We start from the raw sequence: 27,177 nt of genomic DNA, 5'->3' as shown, positions 1-27,177 counted from the left end.
CCATCCCACTCACAACCTATGCGTGAGATTGCTCAAATTGTTGTCCTCCATCAAGGAGTCCGCAAAATATTGAAGGACAATGCACACTGCACAAAAAGCTTGGTTTAATGCCTGATAAAATGCTGGAAAATACCAGATAAATCTCGATTAATTCCTGATTAATGTTTATGATGCCATGTCACTTGTACACCTTTCGGGTGTGCACGTGACATTCCCCTCTGCTAAACTATTGCTGGGTTGTATACCTGGTAACCTTTCGACTCCTCTCGTGATCCTTCTCCGCTGAAACCACTGCCCCCTTTTGACTTCTTCTGTTGGGATTGAGGTTGATTGTAGGAGTTGAATCCTTTGAGCCAAAGACTTATCTATTGCGGGAACTGAATGGCAAATGCTGCTAAAACTGCTTGGAAATACCTGATTCACCCCTGACCTATCTGTGGAATCCTTTCACACACCATCTCCGTCGTTCCTAAACCTCTGAACCTCCTGAGGCGATGTTGGAGCAAACTTTCCGTCTTCTTATGTGGAAGAGAACCCCATGCTGTTGCCAATCGAAGCTCAAAACTTCATTCACTCCTTCAATGATGGATGTCATTCTTCCCCAGAGAACTCATGGGCAAAACATGTATGCCTTGTAGATGTAAGAGTGACTGCTAGGATGACTACTATGCAAGCCATGTGCAACCCTATATGCTGTGCAAGAATGCAGATGGATCGGTTACTAATGCATGCCTAAGGGGAAAATCCTAAGGATGGCCTGCAAGATTTTGAGAACTGGGTTTAACTGTGCGGAAGCGATTAGCATGATGACTAACTGAATGAATGATGGAATGAAAAATGATCCAAGGCTGGTTACCTGTAATGCTCTGATACCAATGTGACATGTGAGGGATTGATCGTAGTAATCACAACCTTAGGCTAACTAAACTTCACTTAATTGTGCTTAAGAGATGGACAATTAGTGTCAATGCAATGCAATGCAATGCAATGCAACTATATTAAAATGAATGGTTACAATGAAAATCTAGAAATAGATCTATGATGATGTCCTAGATGAAGATCCTTCTCGGGAGGAGAGGGTTAGGCTGAATGCTGATGATGAGGACTGTTCCTTGCTCCAATGTTGAGGTCCACCCTTCGATGCCGGCTTCCCTCTATGTAGGAGGTAGGAATGATGAACTATGTGCTGAATATGCTGGCTATACTGCTGATCTGCTTCTCCCTTGCTCCATGGATGAGAAACGCTGAGGAGAGATGAGACCATGGACTGAATATGCTGCCTATGATGACTGTATGTTGAGTGAACTGCTGTCCCATTGACTTCCCTTGTCTCCTGGGAAGGAAAACGCTGAAGAGAAGCTTGGATGCTGGACTGAATCTTTATGTGTGAATGATGCTGGTCGGCCAGCTCCTAGATGCTCACGACCTGCCCCATAATGCCATAATACTTGTCGGCTGCCACCTACTTGCTGTCGGCTGCCGCCATAAATGCCTATGAAGCCTGATGAAGTCTAATGTGCTGCTTTAGATGATGTACTCAGCCTATACCGGGAGATACATGCTGAATACCATGCTTAAATGCTTGATAAAATGCTGGAAAATACCTTATAAATCCCGATTAATTCCTAATTAATGTTTATGATGCCATGTCACTTGTACACCTTTCGGGTGTGCACGTGACAGGTTCTGGACAAGCGAGCGCATCACAGTTCCCAGTTCTTTTGTGGTGATACAACCTGCAAAAAACACAGTTCCAGAATCATTATCAATCTTCACTTTTTTTGTTTTTCTCATGCTCATCTCTGAGACTAGAGCAGAGAAACACTTTTGTCATTAGCTTCGTCGCCTCGGTCGAAAACAGTGCCAAAAAACAAGAAACCTTTTGTTCAAGGGAAATCCAGATCAGCGACATGAAAAGATGCAGCCTGCTTGGAAACCATAAATCTAAGATGCCATAGACCAAACATCTTAGCTCCAAATTCCGCAAACAGACCAGAAATCTAGGTCTCAAAGAGCACAGTGGAAATACCAGAAACCCTTGTCTAACATACCACCACGACAAGAAAATAAGGCTTCTTACCGTCGCCATCCTTCTCGAAGAGACTGAAGGCTTCCTTGAACTCGGCGATCTGCTCTCCTGTGAGCTATTCGGCCATAGCGGGAGCTCCAAATTAGGGTCAGGACTTGAGCTCGAGTTTGACGGCGAAAGTAAACTCTGGTTTCTATAAGCAGGCGATGCAATCGAAACGGAAGTTAAACAAAGGGTAGACTGACGATCTCCACCATCCGACCGCACATAATCTAACGGTTAGTACTGTGGAGATCTTTTTTGTCTTTTATAATCCAACGATGCGGGCTTGATTCTGATTCACACCCTTCCAAAAAAAAAAAATTGCCATAAGAGGCTTTTCCCATGCCCCAAAGAGAACTTACTAGTTTCATTGGAAGACTCTACTATGCCAAAATTGGCGAAATGGCTGGCCAAGTTACCAAATTCGCTCACGACCCAATTAACCTAGGCCTGGGAAAATGTTACAAGTCTTCGAGTGTTTTGCACGCTCCCCCTTTTTCTCGACGAATGAGCAAGGGATGGACGGGGGAGACTCTTTGTCCATTAGGCATGCACAAGGGAGATCTTCCTCTTTTTTTTTGAAATGCCAATTAAAAAGGCAAGTGTCCAACAAGTGTGTAAACCCCTTGTCATCTTCATATCTTTCTTCTTCACTTGATATCATACTCTCTAAAGCCCCTTGGGTGTTTTGCAAACATGGTCCCCATCTGTCATCATCAACTCTATGGCAATCTAAGTTTGATTTTACATGTCCATCCCATTAAAATGTAAAATCAAACTTAGATTGCCATAGAATTGATGATGATAGATAATATTCTCAAAGCCTGTTATTGGGCCCTGAAGTAACACTCTTTATACCCCGGACGATACTAGCATGCTATGTCACGAAAGAGAGGCCAGCATATACTTATGGGCCTAACCGCGGTATACTCTATGTTAGACCATTAATGGGATGGACATGTAAAATCAAACTTAGATTGCCATAGAATTGATGATGATAGATAATGGGATGGACATGTAAAATCAAACTTAAACTGCCATAGAATTGATGATGATAGATGGGGACCATGTTTCTAAAACACCCAAGGGACTTTAGAGAGTATGAAATCAAGTGAAGAAGAAAAGATACGAAGATGACAAGAGGTTTACACACTTGTTGGACCCCTGCCTTTTTAATTGCTCATTCATCTAGAAAAAGGGAAAGATCTCCCTTGCGCATGCCTAATGGACAAAGTGTCTCCCCGTCCATCCCCTGCTCATTCATCGAGAAAAAGGGGGAGCGTGCAAAACACTTGAAGACTAGTAACATTTTCCCAGGCCTAGGTTAATTGGGTTGTGAGCGAATTTGGTAACTTGGCCATCCATTTCGCCAATTTTGGCATAGTAGAGTCTTCCAATGACACTAGTAAGTTCTCTTTGGGGCATGGAAAAAGCCTCTTATGGCAGCAAAAAAAAAAAATTTGGGAAGGGTGTGAACTAGAATCGAGCCCGCGTCATTGGATTATAAAAGACAAAAAGGTCTCCATGGTACTGACCGTTAGATTATGTGCGGTCGGACGGTGGAGATCGTCAATCTACCCTTTCTTAACTTCCGTTTCGACTGCATCGCTTGCTTATAGAAACCATAGTTTACTTTGGCCGTCAAACCTGAGCTCAAGTCCTAACCCTAATTTGGAGCTCCTACTATGGCCGAACAGCTCACAGGAGAGTAGATCGCCGAGTTCAAGGAAGCCTTCGGTCTCTTCGACAAGGATGGTGACGGTAAGAAGTCTTATTTTCTCATCATGCTGGTATGTCAGAGAAGGGTTTCTGGTATTTTCGCTGTGCTCAATGAGAGCTAGATTTCTGGTCTGTTTGCAGCATTTGGAGCTAAGATGTTTGGTCTATGGCATCTTAGATTTATGGTTTCCAAGCAAGCTACATCTTTTCATGTGGCTAATTTGGATTTCTCCCCCGAACAAAAGGTTTCCTGTTTTTTGGCGAGTAGTGAAGATCGATAATGATTCTGGAACTGTGTTTATTGCAGATTGTATCACCACAAAAGAACTGGGAACTCTGATGCGCTCGCTTGGCCAGAACCCCACGGAAGCTGAGTTGCAAGAAATGATTAACGAGGTGGACGCAGATGGAAATGGGACCATTCACTTTTCTAAGTTTCTCAATCTCATGGCCCGAAAGATGAAGATAAGATTAATGATCCGTTTTTTCACATCAACAAATGCTTCTTCAAGAGCATTTAGTTTTGAAAGAAAACATCTCCGCTCGGTGTACAGATACGTTGTACTATCCTCAAACATGTTTCAAAATTCCTTTAATATATGTATTGTGTGCAAGTATGTCCCTACACACATTTAGATTTCCCTGCATCATGCATCACTACGCTTGCATTTGTTTATAGGTTTACAAATAATATTCCTAATACTTGTGTTTGCAATACATCTACAATTATATCGAGGGTGTGTAGAGAATACATTCAATTTCTATGTTTGGATTTACCCTTACCGAGGCCTACACATACATTTGAGGGTTTGTGGATGTTGCTCATATCAAGGTCTGTAGATAACATGTATGTCTTTGTACCATAGTAGCAACAAAACTCGTTTCGGTCCATTTGAAACGGACTGAAACGTTTCACAAAAGTTTCATTCTTTGAAACGCGTTTTTTATCTATCAAAAAAAAGGTCTTCTTATCACATATTCGCCCACCCGACGTGTACTTTCACACAGCCGCACACGTTTCGACTTTTGAGCTACCGACTCTCGCTACCGTTGCTTGCGCCGACTAAAGACTACTGTCCACGACTCCACCAGTGACCCGACGGCTTGGCAACTCCCAACTGCTGTGACCTGTCCACCCTGTTCACGACTGCTGGCCGAGTCCTGACGACTGCTGTGACGTGTCCATTCGTGGCCGGCTGCTGAGGAGCCTGTGGCCAACTGTTGTGTGTTCACCTTCATCCGATCGAGTGGTGTAGCCTGTGCCCTGTCCACCACCCACCTTCACGACTCACGAGTCACGACTACTGTCCAAACTCCAAGCCTGCTGCCCAGTGCCAAGTATCAAGGTAAGCCTAACTGCCTAGGTGTTTTATGTTTCTAGAATCTATACTATTGTGTTTTATGTTTATATACAGTATACTATTAACTATACATAATACAGGTTGCTCTAGCATACTGCCTACAGCCTATATCAAACTTTTTTTCCCATAACTACAATGGGGATTTTATCACAACCCAAGTACGTAGGCTCAAGAGGAAGGGGAGTATGTCATGTGCACAGTGTGTATCTACCGTGTGCTACACGCACACAAGACTAGCTTCGAGGTTTGGGGAAGCTTGGAGCTAGGCAAGCTGAGTTAGGGATAGACTAACGGGCGCGCACCCAAGTATGGACGAGCGCGCACCCAAGTATGGACGGGCGGGCGCCCAAGTGTGGACGCCCGATGACCGACCAAGAGCCTGTAAAAGGGTGGCCAAGGTTAGTCATTAGTCATATAGAGTCTCGCGTAATTTGTGAGAGCTCTATGGTCAGGAGCCTGGATATAGTGCAGACGTGCACCTGCTTTACGCAACCTCGGCCGGCAGCAGTCTCGAGGCCCGCGAGGGTAGCTTCGTGGCGGTATGGGACGTCGCGAGGTAGAGATTGGTCGGTACGTCAACCTAGTTAGCTCAGCTCGTGGCTCGGTGGGGACAGCCAAGTCTGTGGGCTTGCCCACGACTGTCATGGTTGGGTGGTGAGTCGGGCCTGCACCCCCCCTTCTTGTTTGTTTGTTTGCAGATTTCGAGTCTCGTACCAGGAGCGTTTTACGAGGAGATCCTTTGGGGATTTGACAGTGGGAGCAGGAGGGAGAGTAGATGGTGCCGGTGTTAGATACAGCTGTGGCACATGAACTGGCCTTCTCCTTGGGCTTCTCTTTGCCCTTACCACTCTGCTTCCTTGTGTTCTTCGGAGAGTCCCTTCCAATATGCTCCATGGAGTCACAATAAAAGCACTGTCTAGCAACCATCTTAGCACGCTGCTCTTCAGGAGGCAAGTCACCAAAGCTCCCCCACTTACCTTGTCCTTATCATCCTTAGCCTTGGACTAGCTACCCTTATCTTTGTCTTTCTGTTGTCCCTCTTATTGAATCCCAAACTTGGAACTCTCCCACGACCAAAGGGTTGTAGAAGACGAGCCACATTGGAAAGATCACGGGGCCGATGTGCACGAACGTCTGCGTGCAAAAATGGTTTTAAATCGTCCACCAATCACTCAGACTGCTTTGACCACCGTTGGACGGTCCTTGGGAGTATGAGCAAAAGCTTTCAAAAATGAGCGAGATAGTTGGTTATCGATTCGCCATGTTTTTGCATACGTAAATAAACTGCTTCAAGACTGCCTTGCGACAATCATCCCAACAAGTTAAGGAGTAGTGCCTAAGGTGGTCTTCCCACCATAAGAGAACGGCACCCATCAAAGCCATATGCACCAAATGGAGCTGAAAAATATCTGACCCACCTGGTGCTACCAATGTGGCAACCATCTCGTGGATCCAATTGGTTACGACTTCTTCGTGCTGCTTGTGAGGTGGTAAGGGTGCACAGGTTGCATGGCAGGATTGGGCTTCCACTGGAGGAATCCACAGTCATCCAGAGGCACTTTGTTCGTGAACAGTTCGTTGCTGATGACATCTTGCTAGAGTTCTGTTCGACGGAGGACAGTACGGTGGACCTCTTCACGAAGTCGCTATCTCACGATTTGCTCAGGCGGCACCCCAGCTCCCTGTGGTTGGTTTCACAGCCAGGAGCTGAGAGGGGGTGTTAGAAGTCATCTCCTGTCTTTGTGTGGACACCAGGGCCTTTGTTGTGGGTGTGCCCGCCCTTGTAGTTGTTGTTCCCATTTTTCTTCACTCCCCGTATTTTTTCCCACATTTTTCCCATTTTTCTATAGCTTGGGTGGCTGCCATGTGGTGGCTGGAGTTCTCATGTACTACTCGCCTGGTCACTCTTCTTGCCAACTCATGACAGCTGGCCGACTAGTAGTTGTGGCTGGTCGTGGAACTTCAGGGCCTGTCGGCTGCCTCTGATGCAGGCCGACTGCAGTCTAGGGGCCATATAAAATGGACCCACTGCCCTCTTGCCATTTAATCTTGTATTCGGGATTCTTCTTGTGTATATATAGTAGAGTTACACGCCTCTCTCTCCATTGTTGTCTTTTTCTGCACTTGCTCGTGTGTTTCCAGATTTTGTCATCATCTCCGTTGTGTATTCTGATAGGAAGAACTCGATAAACCAATAGTCTCCCAACGTCGAGCTGGTGAAGGCGAGCAAGAACTGTCCAAAGAATCCGGTGGAGAGGGACTCCATGATGGAGACCATCGATGACGCAAATGGCATCTCTCCTACCAACTACGCACAAGTGTAGAATGAGGACTACGAGACTGGGAGCGAAGCTCATCCAGTACATCCTTGTGTGCATCGAAAGGAGTGAAAAATCCTCCTCTACAAAGTTTTGCCACTTCATCCTCGGAAGCATCGAACCAAAACACAAGCCCTTGTAGATTCCAAATCCGGAATCTTAGGTGCTCAAGGTGCCGACACCATCCCATCGAGATGGCCAGTAATACCCTCCACCGCTCGCACGTCCATGGATGCCTTCATGCTGAGATGCACATCAATGAGTTGTGAATCCCTAACAAATATCTAGTGATCAAGGACAGGGTGGGAGATTTCAACCCTGTGCAATGTGGTAAGGGTTTGGTGGGGCAGCGAAGCACAGTATACCCCAATTAACCCACGTGCAATGAAGAGAGCCCAAATATTCATTTTTCCCAAAGCCGAACTTGTGCACTCTTGAAATCTAGGTGTTCTACCCTATCCAAGTAGTCAACACACACAGGTACGAGAAAAAAAAAAGAAATTTGCAAGTTCCATAGGCTCAATTGTAGAACACTTGCACCTATGTGGTACATAGTCACATGGGAACGCCGTTCCACTGGTGTGGAACGGGGAAACGTGGAGGAAGCCACCTTGGGAACGGTGAACGTGGAGCTACGTGGCTTTTATTTTTTTTTTCCCTCATGCGCGAAACGGCGATGTTATTGTTTTTTTTTTCTCCACGTTATGGCAGCCGGCGCGTAATAGCGTATCCTCTTTTATTTTTTTTGGGTTACGGGTGCCCAACGTTTTGGGCACCCTTTAAAAAAGGCCCAAATTTTGGGCCTTTTTTAAAGGGTGCCCAAAACGTTGGGCACCCGTAACCCTTAAAAAAAAGAAAAGAGGATACCTGCTTTGAGCGCCGCTGCCGACCCCTAAAAAAAACAAATCAAAAAACGAAATTAACGAATAGATAATGCAACGTTCAAAAAAAACGTTGAAACTGCCAGGCTGCCCTGCAACGTTCAAAAAAAAAAAACGTCAATATCAACGTTTTAAAAAAAAACGTGCCTCTCTGGAGTCTGAGAACTTATAAAATCCAGTGCAGCTGCAACTTGCAAGTACAGTGTGCAATGTGCATAGCCAAGTACAATCTCTCTCTCTCATAGCCAAGTACTTAGTACAATCTCTCTCTCTCTCTCTCTCTCTCATGAGTCATAAGGGAACCAAGACAGCTTTCTCTCTCTCATAGCCAACTTCCACGTACAATCTCTCTCTCAAAGCCAAGTACAATCTCTCTCTCTCTCTCTCTCTCTCTCTCTCTCTCTCTCTCTCTCTCTCTCTCTCTCTCATATAATGCCTCCTAAGGGAACCAAGAGAGCCAAGAAGAACGAAGCATGGTCATGGTGGGATGAGGTGGATATTCTTGAGGCCAATCAAGGCGGAGGAGCTAGGAAGTGGAAATGTCGCTATTGTGGCAGCACCAAACATGGGGGAGTCAACCGAGTTCGAGGTCACCTAATCCATGAGCCGGGACAAGAAATCCAACCATGCTTGTCAATCTTAGCTGAGAAAAAGAGAGAGCTAGAAGCTAGGCATAATGAAGTGATTTTTCGTGCTCCTCCTCCAAGAGCTATGGCTGCGAACCCATCATTCTTTACAACTCCTTCAAGCAACTTCTCCACATCCGTAGGCTCTTCTTCCGTGCATCAACCGCCACCCCCCAAAGGCACGCAAAGAACTCTTGCGGGTTCTTGGAATCCACGCAAACGAGAAGCCGTGAATGCAGCTATTGCAAGGTTCTTCTACCATGACCACATCGCTTTCAATGTGGCAAGGTCCCCTTATTTTCGGGAAATGGTTCGTCTCATTGCTGAATTTGGACCAACCTACACTCCCCCTTCTTCGGAGAGCCTTCGAACCACGCTTTTGGCAAAGGAAAAGGAAGCTGTTGAGCAAGCCATGCAAAACGTCAAGGAAGGGTGGTAACGCAACGGTGTCTCCATCATTAGTGATGGATGGAGTGATAGCCAATCTCGCTCCATCCATGGCATCATCGCATACTCTCGAGGGAACACATTTTTTGTGTCTTCCCATGATGCCTCTCCAACGGGAAGTATGCCAACGTCATCGTGGAGGAGTGGGCAGAGGCAATTGAGCAAGTGGGTCCTCAAGATGTGATCCAGGTCATTGGTGATGGGGAGGCCTCAAATCGAGCTGCAGGCGACGACCTTTTGGCAAGGTATCCACACATCACATTCACTCCATGCATTGCACATGGCTTGAATAATCTTCTGAAAGACATTGATGGTCTTTCATGGGTAGCACCATGCATAGCAAAGGAAAAAGACATAGTTTCATTCATCACTCGGCACACATTTAGCCTCTCCGAGTTTAGGAAAAGATCCCCAAACTTGGATCTTAAAAAATAGTCGGAAACTCGTTTTGCATATAATTTTATTATGCTAGAGAGGCTAGTTGCACTCCATAACATTCTCAAGCAGCTTGTAGTGAGTGATGAGTGGAGCACGTGGCCCACTGCCCGTAGCACACAAGGAACAACTTGTTACACCCACATCATGGATGCTCCTTTGTGGGTGAAGATTGAGCATGTTGTCAACATTACAAAGCCCATTATCTACATGCTGCGTATGGTGGATGGGAAAAAACCTTGCATTGGCAAAGTTTATGAGGGCATGGACAAGATGGTGGAGCGTATCCTTTCTTTGGAGCTCGACACAACAAAGAAGACAGAACTTCAAAGTTTGTGTCAAGCAAGGTGGGACCGATATCACTCACCAATGCATGCAGCTGCATTTGTGATTGATCCAGAGTTTCAAGGCAAAGGCCAGGAATCGGATGAAGAAGTCACAAATGGCTGGGACAAAATCCTTGCCAGATTGGTGCCTGATGCTACGATGAGAAGCAAGATTAGAATTGATTTGGGAAAGTACAGAGCAAAGACAGGTAATTTTGGTTCAGCAGATGCCCAGCAAGATAGGACACTTATGGGAGGTGCTCTTTGGTGGGAGAACTACGGATCGGGTACTCCAGAGCTACAACGGCTTGCAATGCGCATTCTCAGTCAGAATGCAAGTTCTTCTCCAATTGAGCAACTATGGAGTGTTTTTAGCCATGTTGCCTCGAAGAAGAGAAATCGGCTACTCACTACCAGAACAAATGACCTTGTGTATGTGTCAGCCAACTTGCGACTATTAGCCCAGGTTGCTAGTGGTGACTTTGACCATGAGAGCTTCATAGATATGGAGCCACAGTCTGAGTCGGATGATGACGACCCTCCACCTCCACCTCCACCTCCACCTGCATCGATGCATGATGCATCTATGGATGATCTAGCTGACATCTTTGCACCTATTTGATATCACCTAGGACTTTAGGTTTCTTTGTTCTTAGCTATCTAGCTTTCACTATGTTGCTGTACATTGTACAAGCTATTGTACTTCTGGTTTTCTAAATATGAACAAGGTCATTGAGTTTGCTATCAAATTCTTGTCTCTTTTTGTCTACTTTCAATTGTATATTTGTCTCTTTTTGCCTGCTTTTAATTGTATATTTGTCTACTCATGTGTATTGAAATATGATAACGTGTCGTTCCGGATCCCGTTCCGGATTGCAAGGGGTCCCGTTCCCGTTCCGGATTGGCCCCTCGTTCCCATATCCGTTCCCGTTCCTTGGTGACTATGATGTGGTAGAGTTTTCCAAAGATAGAAAGAAGAATGCAGTAGAATCACACATTCCACACACATAAGAGTCCTAAATCTGGCACGTCAAATCCTATACACTCTTGGCTAGCAATTCGCCTACAAAGAAACGCTCTGTGAAGCCCAGCACTAAGGAATGCAGTTGGGGCATGAATATTTTTTGCATGTCATTGCATGCACATCTGATTTGCCAATCGCCTTGATAGGCTAAGCAGACAAAGGTAGTGCCATTGACGATAAGATCAGTATGGCTTAAAGCCACTGCCCAGGGACTAAAGTATAATGGGCAAACTAACCACTTTGTGTAGCCTCTGGATCTCTAGTTTCACAATAATCTGATCAAATGCTTACTCAGAGAAACAGTATAACGGTAAACATTACAAGACGGGAAAAACATCCTGAAGCATTAACCACCATTGCAAACCCTAGAACGTTTACGAACCCTAAAACAGTCGTAAATCCTGTTTCTCAAAAACTCTAAATCCAAAACCCACCGTTCCTTAAAACCCTAAACCAGCACAATGATCGGAAACACTAGAGAAAGATTGAAAGAAAGCGAAGACACGCAGAAAAACATTTCAGGGAACAATTTGGCACCCGCTTCAGTTCTCTCTTGCGAAGCTCCTTGCGGTAAGTGTCGGTGGGGTTCATGACCTTCCCACCCTTGGTGGTCTTCATGGCTGCCAAAGGGCAAGTTCGCTGCTGCACACACACACACACACACAATGCGTTTCTTTCGCTAGCGTTTTTATAGGTGATTAAAATCAATTTTTCACAAATAAATAAATAAAAGACACAATCAACAACTCGTGAAAGTTCTATATAGGCAAAAATGACCAAGAGCTAGGGGATGGAAGGCCCCTAACAATGCTTAGAACACCTTCTCTAAGCTTACAGGGCTTTCCCACACATGTTGGTATCGAAAATTTCTCAACTAACCCAATAGCTCCCAAAATTCACTCCTCGAATTGTGACCACCTTACCCACACGTTGGAAGCTACCCACCAACTTTTCTTGGATGTTGCATTTTTTCTTAAACCACCAACCCGCACAAGCTGTACAACTCGCTTCTCTTTGCTCCAAGTTCCTATTAACTGTACAACCACCTTCTCTTTCAATGTTATGCATGTTTTCCACCACTATTGTTCCACCTCTCCTCCCTGCAATGTTTGGTGGAGTGTGCGATAGAGTTCTTGCTCTTGGAAACATTGGAAGGCTCATACAGTCACACCTTACAAGGCTAGTTGGTTTTCTTTTTCCCACACTTTCTATAAGCTTACAAGGCTTTCCCACACATGTTGGTTTTGAAATTTCCCAACTACCCCAATAGCTCCCAAAATTCACTCTTCAAATTGTGACCACCATCCCAGGCCTTGGAAGCTACCACTACTTGGATGTTGCATTTTTTCTTAAACCACCAACCCCCATAAGCTATACAACCCGCTTCTCTTTGATCCAAGTTTCCATTAACTGTATGACCAGCTTCTATTTTGATGTTAGGCATGTTTTCCATTATTGTTGTTCCACCTCTCCCCTATATTGTTTGGTGGAGTGTGCAATACATCTTGCTCTTGGAAACATTGGAAGGCTTATATGAATACACCTTGCAAGGTTAGTTGGTTTTGTTTTTCATACATTTGCACCTTCCAAAAGAGCTAGCTCATACATTTGCATTTTGTTAGACCAGCATTTTTTTTTGCTGACCTAGTCAATTGCCTTCTACTACTACATTTTGAGGTGCTCTCAACTATTGCTATCAAGTTTTTTTGTGGCTTATAATGTGGGCCTTGCAATCAACATGTCAATCTACAAGGCAGTGGTACATATGGTACTGCAACTTTTGTTATTTATGGATAAGGTACATCACATTGCCCTTTCTATGCCTCCTCCTGATGCTAACATGTGACAGTGGTATATATGGTGCTGTAACTTTTGTTATACATGCATAAGGTACATTACATTGCCCTTTGTATGCCGCCCCTTCTAGTCTCTTACACATGCCAAGGAAGTATTATACAAGATGGTGAAATTGAAGAATGGCATTCTAGTTTGATTGAGTGAACTCAACCCAAGTACCATGGCTCGATGTTGCTCTGCAACAACAGTGGTAAGTGAAGCCACACTCCATACACTGGTAGCAAAACTATGGCGAGTGTTGCGGTATTCTACTTTGATTGAGTGAACTCAACCCAAGTACCATGGTTCGATGTTGCTCTGCAAAAACAACAGTGGTATGTGAAGCCATATGTGAAGCCACACTCCATACACTGTGGTGGTGGCAAAACTATGACGAGTGGTGTGGTGATGATGGAGAGCGTTTTTATGCTTTCTTCTCGATCTCTTTTTCAAGCAACTCTCTTGTCTTTTACATGATGACCTTGCTCAAGGGTGTGAGGAAGAGCATTCTCGATCAAAATGAAGATATCATTTGCTCTTATGCAACAAGTACCTCCTATCAAGTGGTCTCATAAAAAATTGGATGTGGGGTCTCTAAAATCACAAAGATTTAATGATGATTTTATTGCTACATTTCTCAAGCAATTTGACCACTATGTTCATTGGTGGCCGAAAACAATGTAGGGAAGAAGATGGTGTTGAAGGTTGGGATGGCTTGCAAACAAGGTTTGCCTACTAACTTTTGTAGATCCATAGATAGTATGCACATTACCATCAGCATTCAATTAGTTCGTTCAGTTAGTTTGCCTACTAACTATTGTGGTGGAGACATAGACTATATATGAGCATTACCATTGTTGTCGAGGTCACAAGCTTTCCACAAATTGTTATGATAGGAAAGGGAGATACTCAATGACAATCCAAGCCATTGTTGATCACAATTGGTATGATAGGAGAGGGAGGTACTCAATGACAATCCAAGCCATTGTTGATCACAATTGGTATGATAGGAGAGGGAGGTACTCAATGACAATTCAAGCCATTGCTGATCACAATTTCTAGTTCCTTGATGTGTTTGTGGGATTCCTAGGCCCAAAAAAATGATAAGAGATGCGTAAGAACTCCTTCTATCATCTAGCAGAAGCTAATCTTGTTCTCAACGGTCCATTTTTCATCATTAAAGGTAGTTTTTATCTGTAAAATACATCATTGAAGATGGGGATTACTACTACGTACATTGGCTACTGATTCCATTCCATGAACTACTTACTCCCTTCTCAAAATCATGTTACAACTTTTATAGCCATATTTGGTAGTGATGTGTGTAAAAACACTAGGACCAACTGGGGCACTTTTTCCCTCTTTAGGAGGTTATTTTCCCCGTGCTAGTATGCACCCATATTGGGGTATACCTATCATCTTTGTACAGCACACATTCATTATCTATCTATCATCTCATTGTGTGCTCTCTTGAGCTTCTCCACTGTGTGTGTGTGTGTGTGTGTGTGTGTGTGTGCACGTGTGCATTCCAACAACCCTATTTCCAACATTTGGTATCAGTACCTACCCTTCACCCCAAGTCGCCTGCCTTCTTGAATTGGATCAAGGAGCCCTTTTGGGAGAATAAAGAGGACCTAGAAGTGTGTAGTACTTTGTACTACAGTTCGGTCATATTTTTACTCTAGGCCCATTTTTAGGGGCCATTCACACGGTTTTCAGTTTTCTATAGACATCTTTGGTGGACCAAATTTGCACTGTTCTTCATCAAATTCTAGAGCAGTATGGAGAGATCTACTACAAACGGGTGTGTAGATACATGCGAAAGCATCAGACACTCACCACACCAGATCTTGTCTATGAGCTACACTTCAACAACATCGATCTCTACATATTACAAGTAAAATCTCTACTCATATTACTATGTATTTCTTTCATAGCCCTTGCAAGTCTCCATTGTGAGTGGCCTTATTAGAAGCCACATTAGTTTCATCAAAGGATCACTTAGCAATTGTAGGTTACATGATTAGTTGCTTGGGTATTATTAGAAATGGCAGACAATGATGTATTTCGGATGTTACCCCGCTGAGAATAAGCTTGACGGGACCAACTACCTATTATGGTCCTGTATGATGTACACGTATTGGTAGAACTATGGAATGTTGTGATTGGTACTGAGAAACGTCTTGGTTCCTCTAATAAACATCTACAGACACGAACTCAATTTCACATGGTGTGTTACCACATGATAGCGTACCTCCTACAGAGGTAGGAATAAACAAAGTGGGATGGAAGAGATGCGCAGGCATATGCGTTACTTGCTTTGTCAGTCAAGAAGAGTATCATTCCTCACATTTGATCATGTAGGACTACTAAACATGCTTGGGAAGCACTTGTGTCATTATACTAGGTATGTAATAAAGCATGTGTTGCTTATCTACGCAAGTAATTAGAGTGAAAGCATACAAATGATAGAGACCTAATGGATAGTTCCCTTACAAAAATCCAAGATTTAAAGGGGGAATTGGCCAGTGTTGATGAAGTATATCATGACAGTTCGTTGGTCCCTACTACTATCTTGAATGTGTTGCTAGACTCGTATCAAAGTTTGTTTCTACCATTAGACTCATGATGAAAGGCAATCCAAATGCCTTGAAGTTTGAGATGTTGGCTTCTATGCTCTTACAAGAAGAGTAATTCACGCAAAACAGATATGTCATAAGTACCGGAGATCATGCTTTTGATGCCCAGTCACATAATAAAGAGGCAAGGGTAAATGCCTTCCTCAAGGTAGTTACAAGCCAAAATCAGAGTCATCGGGCAAGGCATACAAGGAAGGCGACAAGCTAAAGAAAAAGGGCAAATGCAACTATTACAAGAAACTTGGTCACTACATTAATGAGTGTAGGAAGTGGCTGGAGAAGGAGAAAAAGAAAGACTCAGGTATGGCTGTAGTTGATGATGCGTTAGCATCTAATGCAGAAAATAAAGAATCTGTAAACTATGCACATGATGATCAGGCTTTGATTATGCAATCCAGTTTTGACCCTTTACACATAAGGACGTATGCATGGCTATTACAAATGTACATGTCTGGTATTTTGATATTTGGTCCTATGATGATCATATTTCATCTTTTATAGTTTATTTATCACGATCTTTTGAAATATCATATCTTGTCCCGTTGCACTATTATTTGGGCATTGAGTTTTGGAAAAGCACTGTATACACAATATATAGGCATTATTGAATAGGTTCAATCTTGGAGACTACAAACCTGTTGTTACACCTATGGAACTTAGCTTGCGACTTAGTCTTAAAAATACAGGTGACACTTTTATGCTTTATCTTCTTATGTAACACCAGACTTGACATTTAGTTCGGGGTCTTCGTATTGAGTAGATTTATGCATAGCCCAAGCATAAAGCATTGCCAGTTTGTCAAACGGGTGTTCCGTTACCTAAAGAGCACCAACCACTTTGGGTTGTTTTATCCCATGGGGGTAAAACACAATTGTATGCAGTGGATCATTGTGATAACGTAGTTACTCCTCCTGACATTTTGGTGGAGCTTATTGAACCACTGTCTCTTCCACGTGAATCCAAGAATATTCTTGGATTTAGGGATTGGAACACAAGGCATATTATGTATCAAAAGACACTTATAAGTGGAAGATAGAGACGAGGAAGCATCCACTTGGAAACGCTTGAGTATGCTTACTAAAAACTATCCTCATTTTGTTTTTGCAAGTAAAAACTCTTCTTAAGGGGGAGGTAATGTCACATGGCTTATAATCGGCTACATAGGGCTTGACTAGACATGGAGCCCAATCATTGTTGGAGAGCGATTGGCGAGAATGTCTAGGGGTTCAAGGGTGAGGTGCCTAGGTCGGAGGACCGCACGCAGCCAGGCAAGTGTGGGTAAGTAGGCCACTACATAAGCCCAACATTGTGGATTCTTATTCACAATTCCTTTACGCTAGGTGGTGAACAAGAGCCCTCCTCTCCTCCCTCATCTTGGTAGCTATGTTGGTTGTCTATGGTAATGTCACACAAGTAATTGGGGAGACCCCTATCCAAACCTTTTGATCCCTCCCTTAGGAGGACATTTAATAAAATTTGCTTATCCTAGAATTCCCTACTGGTTTACTTGGGCTCTAGTGGATCAATAGAAATTGAGATCTACTTTGGCGATTTTGTTGGTGATTTTGTTGGAGCTTGTTTCCACTATGGGAGGTTTGGTCACTTTGAAAGTAAATGCTTGGACCCCAAAGGTAAAGGATGGAGGAAGACAGAAGATAGTGAGGTAAACTGTTAAGGTCGCGAGAAGCCCAAGGAGATTAATAAGGGAAAGAAACCAGTAAATGAGGACGACCCCAAAGGAAAGAAGATAGTAAAGGTAGGAGAAGAGAGTGCTAAGGCCAAGGAAGTTAGTGATAAAGAAGGAATTCCCCCATGTGAAAAACATAATAATGTTGTTGATGATTAGAGTGTCTCCTGCCTCCTCCTCTCAGATAGGTAGAATCTTTGCTAAACTAGGGAGGTCAAAGGAAAGGATAAAGGAATGCCTAATAAGATCCCTAACTTACGGTTAAAGGAAGTTGATGATAGATTGTAACATATCTTTGATGATAGATGGTAACATATCTTTGGTGATAGATGGTAACATATCTTTGATGATAGATGGTAACATATCTTTGTTGGTAAGGGGGCTAGATGCCCCTCCGCCCTTTAATGTACCCTCCCAATCCATATGATGCTCTAGGAGACAAGGATAGTGACCTCTCTTCTTTAAAGAAATTTAATCTTCAGGTCATGTAGGTTAAGTAGATGTAGACTGTGGGAGTTGAATAATTAGATGATGGAGATGATCCATGCAGGAAAATTTTAATTGACCATTTTATCTTGTCTCTCATCAATGGGGCTACATGGAATGTTAAAAAGGACTAAAAGACAATAGGAAGAGTGTTGCGTTCTAGGCTTATGTGATTGAAAAGAAGTATAAATATGGGTAATCCAAGAGCATAACCCTATATGGTAAGGGGACTAGAAAGAAATCTTTTAAGCAATGAGGATTCAGTGAGGTGATGACCTTGGTACATAAGCCCTTTGTGTGTTTTCTAGATGACCAAAATTTCAACATATATGGATAGCATTCTCATAAACAAAGGAGGCTTCTATGGGAATAGCTAAATAAGGCTAACTTTGTGCATCCTTGGATCTTCATATGGAGACTAAAATTTGAACATATATGGATAGCATTCTCATAAACAAAGGATAAGCCCTTTGTTTTTTTCTAGATGACCAAAATTTCAACATATATGGATAGCATTCTATGGGAATGGCTAAACAAGGCTAACTTTGTGCATCCTTGGATCTTTGTGTGGGGAGACTTCAACATATATGGATAGAATTCTCATAAATAAAGGCTAACTTTGTGCATCCTTGGATCTTCATTGGGGAGACTTCAACATATATGGATAGCATTCTCATAAATAAAGGTTAACTTTGTGCATCCTTGGATCTTCGTTGGGGAGACTTCAACATATATGGATAGCATTGGAGGTTTCTATGGGAATGGTTGAACAAGGCTAACTTTGTGCATCCTTCGATCTTCGTGGGTGACTTGAACATGATGAACAAATAAAGGGACAAGAGAGGGCATAGTGCTATGCTAATGGGATTTGAGAAGGGTCAATGGGAAGAGCTATGTTTACATAAGAGACTTGTTAATGGTTAGAGTACAAATATTTTAGCAACAACCCTTCTTGGCTTCATATGAGGTTAATGGGAAGAGCTATGTTTGTATCGGAGGACTGTTGATGTCTCGGGGTCAAGATTTAGAGATTTGAGTATGGGCACACATATTTTAGCAATATCTATTCTAGGCTTGATAGGGTTTATTTGGTAATAATGAAGCTAAATGGCCCCCTAATAAATTGAGAATATGGGTGAATACATCATCTTTCCTTTTTTATCATTTTATCCTTAGGTGGGGATGGGATAAATCTATTAGCTGGGACAATAATATTCTTGGATTTTATAAAAGAAACCTAATCATTAACACAATGAGCTAATTAAGGACTCAAGGATCCTATGCTTTAAGAAGAGGAAACAAAGAAGGCTAATAGTGCTCTTGAAAGGGAAGTGTATAAATTCTTGGAATAGGTTTATAAGCAGAATGCAAAAGGCCATCATATATGTTGGCTATTTTTAAGGGTGCATGAGGCTAGGGTTGAATACCAAAGGAAGGTAGTGACTAAGCAGAAAGATTTGTTAGTGGATAAGAGATAGCACTCCCCTTATCAATGGAAGACTAGGGTATCTATAATGGTGTAAGAATTAGCTAGATCTCTTGGAGCTAAAAAAGGTCTATTTTGATAGAGTGTTAGTTAAAAATCATGGTGCTCTAGGCAATGGATATGGAAGCTTGCTATCCCTAAATGCATAAACACAGAGTACCTAATCTATGGTGTGTGTATATACTAACTAAGAATCGCACTTAAGCTAATTAGGTTGCAAGGTAGATTAACTTACAGTCATAGAGAAGCTTAAGATGCTTGGTACTTCCATTGCTTGAAATGACCCCTTTCATATAGGTGAGTACAACATTGGCTTTGCTAGCTCATGTGGGATAATTTCGAAAGGCTCATGTGGCTTCTTGCTAGACAATGTCTTCTTTGGCTTATTCAACTCACTCCTCCCTACCAACTCCTGTGCTTAATGGCACAAAAAATCTCAACACCCCCCTTGGTGCCATGATGTATGGGCTACTACAAGGTGGTTGGATTCGAGGTTTAGAAATACTTCATCCCCCCCTCAATGAAGGTGGATTGACATTTAGACTTGGATATAGAAAATATCCCCCCTTTGGTGGGTGCTTGATTAGCTACTCTCAAGTGGTCAAGAGTTGTTATGAGACTGACATGAAACATTAAAAGGTAAGACTAGGAAAGATTATTTATATATAAAAGGTTTCCATATAAATAAGGTTCAGGGGATTTCAAATAGGAAATACCTAAGCAATAGCTAATAGGCATAAAAGTAAAAGTGGAAGTAAATGGTGCACAATGAAATCCCAAGAGACAGAGAAGAGGGTGTCCCCTTCTAGGGGTAGCCAAAGAGACATTGGCTAATGAAAATGCATGATTAGCCAATGAAAGGTCAAGGGGTTGAAGTTAGAAGGTCATGCACCATTTAGGCCTATATAACCATGAGTTTAGAGTCCATTTGGGAGATGGTTGGGTGGATAATCAAAGCTCTAGTCTTAAAAGTCCTCAAGCTTATAATGCAAAGAGCATTACATTGGTATTAGAGCCAAGTTCCTTCTCTTCCATGTTTCTATTGAGCCACTCATTACTAACTCTAATTATACTTATACCCATTAATCTGTACACCTTAATCTCTTTTCTATTCATTTCCATAAGCTAATCCCTATATTTCTCAAATCTTCTCCATGCAAGATACCTCTTGCCTAATGAATTGCGCATACCTCTTGCCTAATAAATTGGGCATACTTTGGAGTTCTACATGAAGCAAGTGTAGTATAAGACAACCTTAAAGGATCATTGAAGCAAATATCAACAAGGAGGAATCAACGGAATTGTTTTTCACATCATTAGGGACAATTCATAATTACCCAACCAAGTAAGGACATTGTGATCTATTTTTTGCTTTGTAAGAAATTTTCCATTTTTGCTTGGGTTTAGGGTTTAGGGTTTAGGAAATGGCTTCTCAAGGTAGGAAGTATGAAAATGGTGAGCAGGGGGAAAACCTAATGTCCTCTGTCCAAGAATTTCTAAGACCTATGCACTTGTTAAAAGATAGTTTTATTGGGCATGTTTAAAGAAAAACGTCTAGAATTATGTTATAAAATGCCCTAAGTTCCAGGTTAATAAAATTGAGCACCTAAAAGTAGGTGGAATATTATAACCACCACTACAAATACCTGAGGGTAAGTAAGAAAGTACATCTATAGATTTCATAGTGGAACTACCCCAAACAAGTAGAGGGCACGATTCAGTGTAGGTAGTAGTGGATAGGTTAACCAAGTTGGTACAATTTATACCAACTAAAAAAGAAGTAAAAACATCAGAATTGGCTGGAATGTTTATCCATCGTCTATACAAATTGTATGGATTTCTAGTAGATATAGTAACAAAGATACAAAGTTTACAAGCCCCCCCTTGAAAGAGAGTTTTCTTCCTTAAGTGTCATTTATGCTTCATTGCATATGCTTTCATGTGTGAGTGCTATGCATGTGGTCACCTCATGCGTGTGTGATTTTGGCATGCTTAGGACAATGTTTTGTGTAATCATATTATGCTTCGTGAGGTGCTTTGCCCTGGTGTGTGTCCCTCCCCTGATGAACTTCCCCTTAAATGCTCAATGCCATGTGAGAGGATCTTACCATGAGCTTGTGACAAGTCTCTATGGCAGTGTCTTTACTCTATTACAAATCTTAGTGTTATGATACAAAAGAAGGACTAGGATGTATTGTGGATGATGTAAAATGCAAAGAGTTTTTATTTTGATGCTTGAAATGTGGTGAAAATTACTCAAATTGAGCAATACAAATGGATGAGATGGATTTGGATGCAAGAGAGGGCTTCCCAAAGTAGATTTATACCCTAATTCTCTAATTTTAAAATTAATTTGACCTAATTTATGTAAATCAATCCTTAATGATAGTGATTAGGTGCTAATCTTACTGATTAATAGGGTTGAATCTAGGAGACGTCAATTGAGCAAATCCAAAGGAATTTTATAAGGCTTTTAGCATGACCTTCTTGCCCTTGATGAAGAGTCAAGAAATCAGCTCAAAGCATGCTCAAATCAAGCATAAAGGCAATTTCTAGCAACTAGTTTTCTTCTTCATTATTTGCACACAATGAGCCAAATGAGCTCATATTAAAACTATATGCTTCTTAGATCATAGACACACCACTCCTAAAAGGATTTTACCCAATGTGAAGGAGAGGCAGTGAATTGTCCAAAAGACCAGTTGTGAGGGCAATCGTTAATCCCATTTTGGATTAACAAAAATGCTCTTCCGTTTGAGGACATTAATATGTGTTATGTAAAGGCGCTATAAAGGTTCTATTATGAGATATTGGCCAATCAAGGATTTAGTTAGTAAGTTTTGGGTGCCCAAGTGTGAATAAGGGCCAGTTGTATATAAGGCAATTTCTTATAATGGAAACACATAATTCCCCTTTGTGCTATGAGAGCTCTTGTCTCATGTATGAGAGAGAGAGAGAGAGAGAGAGAGAGAGAGAGAGAGAGAGTGGAGATGGAGATTGGAGAGTTTGAGCTTCTAAAAGTGAGCTTGGAGAGCCTCAAGGGACGTGAGATCAAAGCATTGGTAAATACCTTATGATGGTTGTTGTTTATTGCTTCTTCCAGTTGTGAATGTGTGGAGTTCTCTTGGGAGGTGCAGTAGGCCATAACAATTTTGACGTCGTTTCCGTGGAAACAACCATTGTTTCTTCCATCTTCTTAGAGCTCTAACTCCCATTATGCAAGATTCATTATTGCCTTTACATTCAGAAGGTGCATTGTGAAAATCTATGTAGATAAGGTTTGTGTGGAAAGCAAGAAATTAGAGTAGTTGTGGAAATTTGTGTGTGTGGAAGTGTGGGTGAGTACTTGGTATTGCCTAAAGGAAAGCTACACTTGGATTTTCTTTTGATTTTATTGATTTTGTTATCATGAAATAGCAGTGGTAACACTCGTTTTTCTATTTTTTTCTAAAAAACATAAAAACAAGGAGCCATTGGTTGTGTGGGTGACTTGCATTACATTCCTTTTGGACGGCACAACCTTTCTAGATTTTATGGGTAGGGAAATCATACTCCAAATCAATCAAAACATCACTTTGTTGACTCGATTATATTAACATGTGAAAGTGTAACAAAGCGTTTCATGGCATGAAACGCATTTCACAACATGAAACACGACCCGTCCCCATTAGCGCCAAAAATTTCGGGATCGCCTTACTAAAGTTAGTGCGTCTTATCCTGACACGACTGACACAAGAAAACAGAAAAGTCTTATCTTGTGAAAGTGCAACAAATAGTTCATGGGGTGAAATCCATTTTACGATGTAAAACACAATCTGCTATTTCACAACATGAAATGCAATCTGCTATTTCATGGAGACATGCTATTTCATGACGTGAAAAGGGCTATTCACGCAGGAGTCTCCCTAATTCAGATTAATGCAATTCTAAACCGAAAATTCAAAGCGTGAAATACAAGTTGTTCATGGTGTGAAATCCATTTCACGATATGAAACAAAATCTGTTATTTCACAATGTGAAACACAGTCTACTATTTCACGATGTGAAACATTAGTTCGACAGAAATCCAAGCTTAACGATTGGATTAGTGAGTTAGCCTGTTGAATTATACTGTCATGCACTTGAGGTCAGGGAAGCTTATTGGAGATGAACTTAATCTCGATAACAGTGCATCTAATCACCAGGTTCCTTCTACCAGAGAAGTGTTAGGTTCAGGTCGCTCGGCGAGCACTCAATGGAGTGTTGTAGCTTGGAGAAATCTGACCACTACAAAAACTAGTAGGTGAAGAATCTATGGAGGAAGGTTTAAGGTTCTCCGAATTTGGAGAGGAGGGGAAACCAGCTTCTCCGATGAGGTCCAATGGAATCTTTGATATGGCCAAGGGATTTTTTGGTCTCTAACATGGCACAAAAGATGAAGTGTAGTCTGCGGGAACGGGCCCATCAACAAGCGCGGGACATGGTCCAAAACCGAACTTACCAACACTTACATCTCTAACATTTGGGCCCAGAAACACTAGCACACCAACCGTTTGGACAAAAATACTCAGTCCTGGATCGACCTTAAAACCTATTTGAGAAAGAGATTTTGTCCTCCTGGATTTTTGGAAATTAAAATGAACGAATTCTTAGAGCTAAAGCAGGGGAGCAAAACCATCAAGGAATATCACCAGGCCTTTGCTCTTCTACTCAAATATTCACCACCTCTAGATGAAGATCAACTCATAGCCAGGTTCATTCGGGGAATGAACGAACCCTTGGATCCACTAGTCAAAAATGCCAAGCCAGTGTCCATGGCAGAAGCTATTAGAATGGCGAAGGACTTTGCTAAAGACTTCATCGTAAAAGTCTCGCCCTTCAAGAGATTTTAGACACTGCGAAGTTCTTCCAACTTTTTGCCTCTCCAAAGAGACACCAAGGTCCTAACCAGAATGTGGAGACAAGAAGCTTTAGAAATGAAGGAAGACCTTTCCCCCGAAGTACATTCTCCGAAACTCCGGCTCTCTCCAGAATGCAAAGAGAAGACCTTCGAAGCAAGAATAGATGCTTTGGATGTCAAGGACTTGGGCACCAGCTCAAGGATTTCCCCTCTCCTTCTGTGGGCCAAGGAAACTAGGGTCCCAGAGCCCCGAGATAGACTCCTTCTTATCAGTCCAATCAGGGTCCCCCGCGCGCCAGAATCAGGGAGATCCCATAAGAACTCAACGTCAGCCCGCCGTCTGCCTCTGTCCAGAGTAGCCTCAGAACTCCTTCCCAAAACTGGGGCAACCAAAGAGAAAGAGTTCTGCCTTAGACTGCAATAGCCAGAGCAGTCACAATTGCAGAAGTAGTGGAAGAGGAAAGAGGATAGATTTATGCTACAATTGAAAACCAAGGGCCAAATCGTCAATTCTCCATCATCAATACTCTAGCTGAGTATCAGGGTAAGCCTTTTAAGCTTTTGATTGATTCAGGCAGTACTCATTCTTTCATTTCCCTTGGATGCTTGCGTAAGCTAGTCTCTTAGATCAGAAATTAGGGAAACCTATGCAAGTTGAATTGGCAAGTGGGAAGATTCTTTTCACTCACCTTGAGACAGATCATATTCAGTTCAATCTAGATGGGAATTTAACTGACTTATCAGTTTAGAGTTATACCTTTGGGAGTTTTTGACGGGATCCCTGGAATGGATTGGCTCCACAAAAATCAAGCTGACATTCACTGTCATAATGGAACCATCTCCTTCCATGACCTTCACAGAAACAAAGTTCAAGGAACCGGAATTTCAAGATCCCCTAGTCTGCAATTAGTAAAATCTTCTAAGTTACTAAAAGGACTTAGAAAGAAGCAGCACATTTATCTTGTCAAAATGAATCCGATAGACTCAAAGTTAAAAGCTAAAGAACCTGAATGGTTAAGTGAATATGATGATTTATTCCCAGCAGAATTAACAGAGATGCCTCCAATTCGGGAAGTAGATCATGTGATAGAATTGACCCCCTAGGATGTAAGATTCCTCCCCAGCCTCTCAAAATGTCCAGCATCTTCCCCTATAATCAATCCCTCTTCAGAAATATAAAAGACCTTGTTTCTAACTGTTTTAACCTAGAGAGAGAAAATATTCTAGAGAGAGAATATTTAGATTTTTAATATTTTTGGATAGAAAATTATCTCATCTTATTAAAATAAGTTCCCCTGAAACAGAAATTCAAAAAGAACTTTCCAATGTGCAATTGGAATTAATTGGAAATGTGTATAAAGGACCTTAGCCTAAGGGTCTAGATTTTTAGAAATTTTTAGATTATGGTCCAATTAAGGTTCCTATGGGCCAATAGCATCAATCCATATGTAGGGAGGAGATAAATCCAATTTGTAAAAGAAGATACCCAAAAATGAGTAAATGCTCACATAAGATGAAGAGTTGAAAATGTACAAGGTTTATTAGTAAAAAATTATGAGCAATATTAAAAGTATGACATATGTAAGGAAGGGGAGTTCTTTAAAGGAGGTGCATATTTCACATAAGATGAAGAGTTGAAAATGTACAAGGTTTATTAGTAAAAAATTATGAGCAATATTAAAAGTATGACATATGTAAGGAAGGGGAGTTCTTTAAAGGAGGTGCATATTTCACATAAAATGAAGAGTTGAAAATGTACAAGGTTTATTAGTAAAAAACTATGAGCAATATTAAAAATATGACATATGTAAGGAAGGGGAGTTCTTTAAAGGAGGTGCATATTTCACATAAGATGAAGAGTTGAAAATGTACAAGGTTTATTAGTAAAATATTATGAGCAATATTAAAAGTATGACATATGTAAGGAAGGGGAGTTCTTTAAAGGAGGTGCATATTTCACATGCTTGAATGAGTTTTAAACTCATAAAAATTGAGATATTTCATCTCTCCTCTCTCCTAATTCAAGTCTAGTTCCAAAAAGTTAGCTTAACTGACCTAAAAATGGTCAAAAATTGACCAAACTGATTTGGAAAATTCTAGAATCAGTTTGTTTGGTTAGGAGCTCAATTTTTCCTATAAATAGAAGCCTCCCCCTTGTTGAAAAATATATAGTGTTTATGCATCATTACTCTACTCCACCTAAGCCAAGAACTGTGAATTCATTTAATAATTCACTAGTTTTTGGAGCTTCCCTCTTTCTTCAATCCCCATTAGTGGCTCCATCAACATACTTAACCAATTGATTGGTTGGGGGCCTCTACCGTGAACAAAGAATCAAGCAATTTGTAAGGTAATTAGTGAATATTGATCTTTTCTATAATTTCTCAATGTTTCTCTCTTCTCAACCCCTCTCAAGCTTGAGAAGCTTAATTGGTATGGTTTTTTAAATGCTATTGAAGTTAATTGGTGAATAGTAGTGAAGACTTACATAATTTAATAAATGCTATTGAAGTTAATTTCTATTTATGTTTAAATTCTAATGGTTTTTATGTAATTTCTCTCTCTCACTCAAGAAATGGTCATACTCATGACCCATTCTCAATCCAAATCAAGCTTTTCATAAAGCTTTTCCTTAACTCAAGATTAAGCTCTGCTTGAGGCCAAATTAATGGCTTTTTTCTATGCTTTTAGTTTATGTATATTGATGATTCAATCCATTATGGATCAATGATCCAATTAGAGATCATTTTAATTATTTTCTTAATGATAAGCTTTATCCCTTAGAAAAATTGAGATTTATCAGTCATAGCAGCGGAGCTATGGCAAAATTTTTATAAAAATTATGCATAAAATAATTTCATTCAAAGCATAAAAAGAGGACTTCCTACCATATTCTAGGAATTATCATCTTAGATTAATTGAAAGAATTTCATTATAATCATGGTGAAATTGAATT

The 27,177-nt window shown here is 41.5% G+C and overlaps 2 protein-coding genes and 1 pseudogene across 2 annotated transcripts in view; 2 read left to right on the top strand and 1 right to left on the bottom strand.

Moving 5' to 3' along the window:
* LOC147636704 (uncharacterized) overlaps positions 1-11,904 on the bottom strand; it is a 68,589-nt gene extending 56,685 nt beyond the window's left edge. Inside the window, exon 1 of the mRNA XM_086800190.1 lies at positions 11,746-11,904. The gene's annotated coding sequence lies outside the window, so the exon portion shown is untranslated. The remainder of the gene's footprint in view (positions 1-11,745) is intronic.
* On the top strand, positions 3,757-4,481 carry LOC147636706 (calmodulin-like; annotated as a pseudogene).
* On the top strand, positions 10,006-10,806 carry LOC147636705 (uncharacterized). Its single transcript, XM_086800952.1, has one exon. The coding sequence runs from the start codon at positions 10,006-10,008 to the stop codon at positions 10,804-10,806; it is 801 nt and encodes a 266-aa protein (XP_086657078.1).
* Positions 11,905-27,177: the final 15,273 nt, after the last annotated feature.

Source organism: Cibotium barometz, chromosome 7 (genome assembly GCF_041138505.1).
Source record: "Cibotium barometz isolate CiBa-2024 chromosome 7, ASM4113850v1, whole genome shotgun sequence".
Lineage (NCBI taxonomy): Eukaryota > Viridiplantae > Streptophyta > Polypodiopsida > Cyatheales > Cibotiaceae > Cibotium > Cibotium barometz.
Note: the sequence above shows the minus strand (reverse complement) of the source record. Positions and strands in the feature narration are given on the sequence as shown.

Bases quoted from the DNA above. Each gene is read 5' to 3' on its own strand.
- LOC147636705 (XM_086800952.1), top strand. From the start codon at position 10,006: ATGGATGCTCCTTTGTGGGTGAAGATTGAGCATGTTGTCAACATTACA.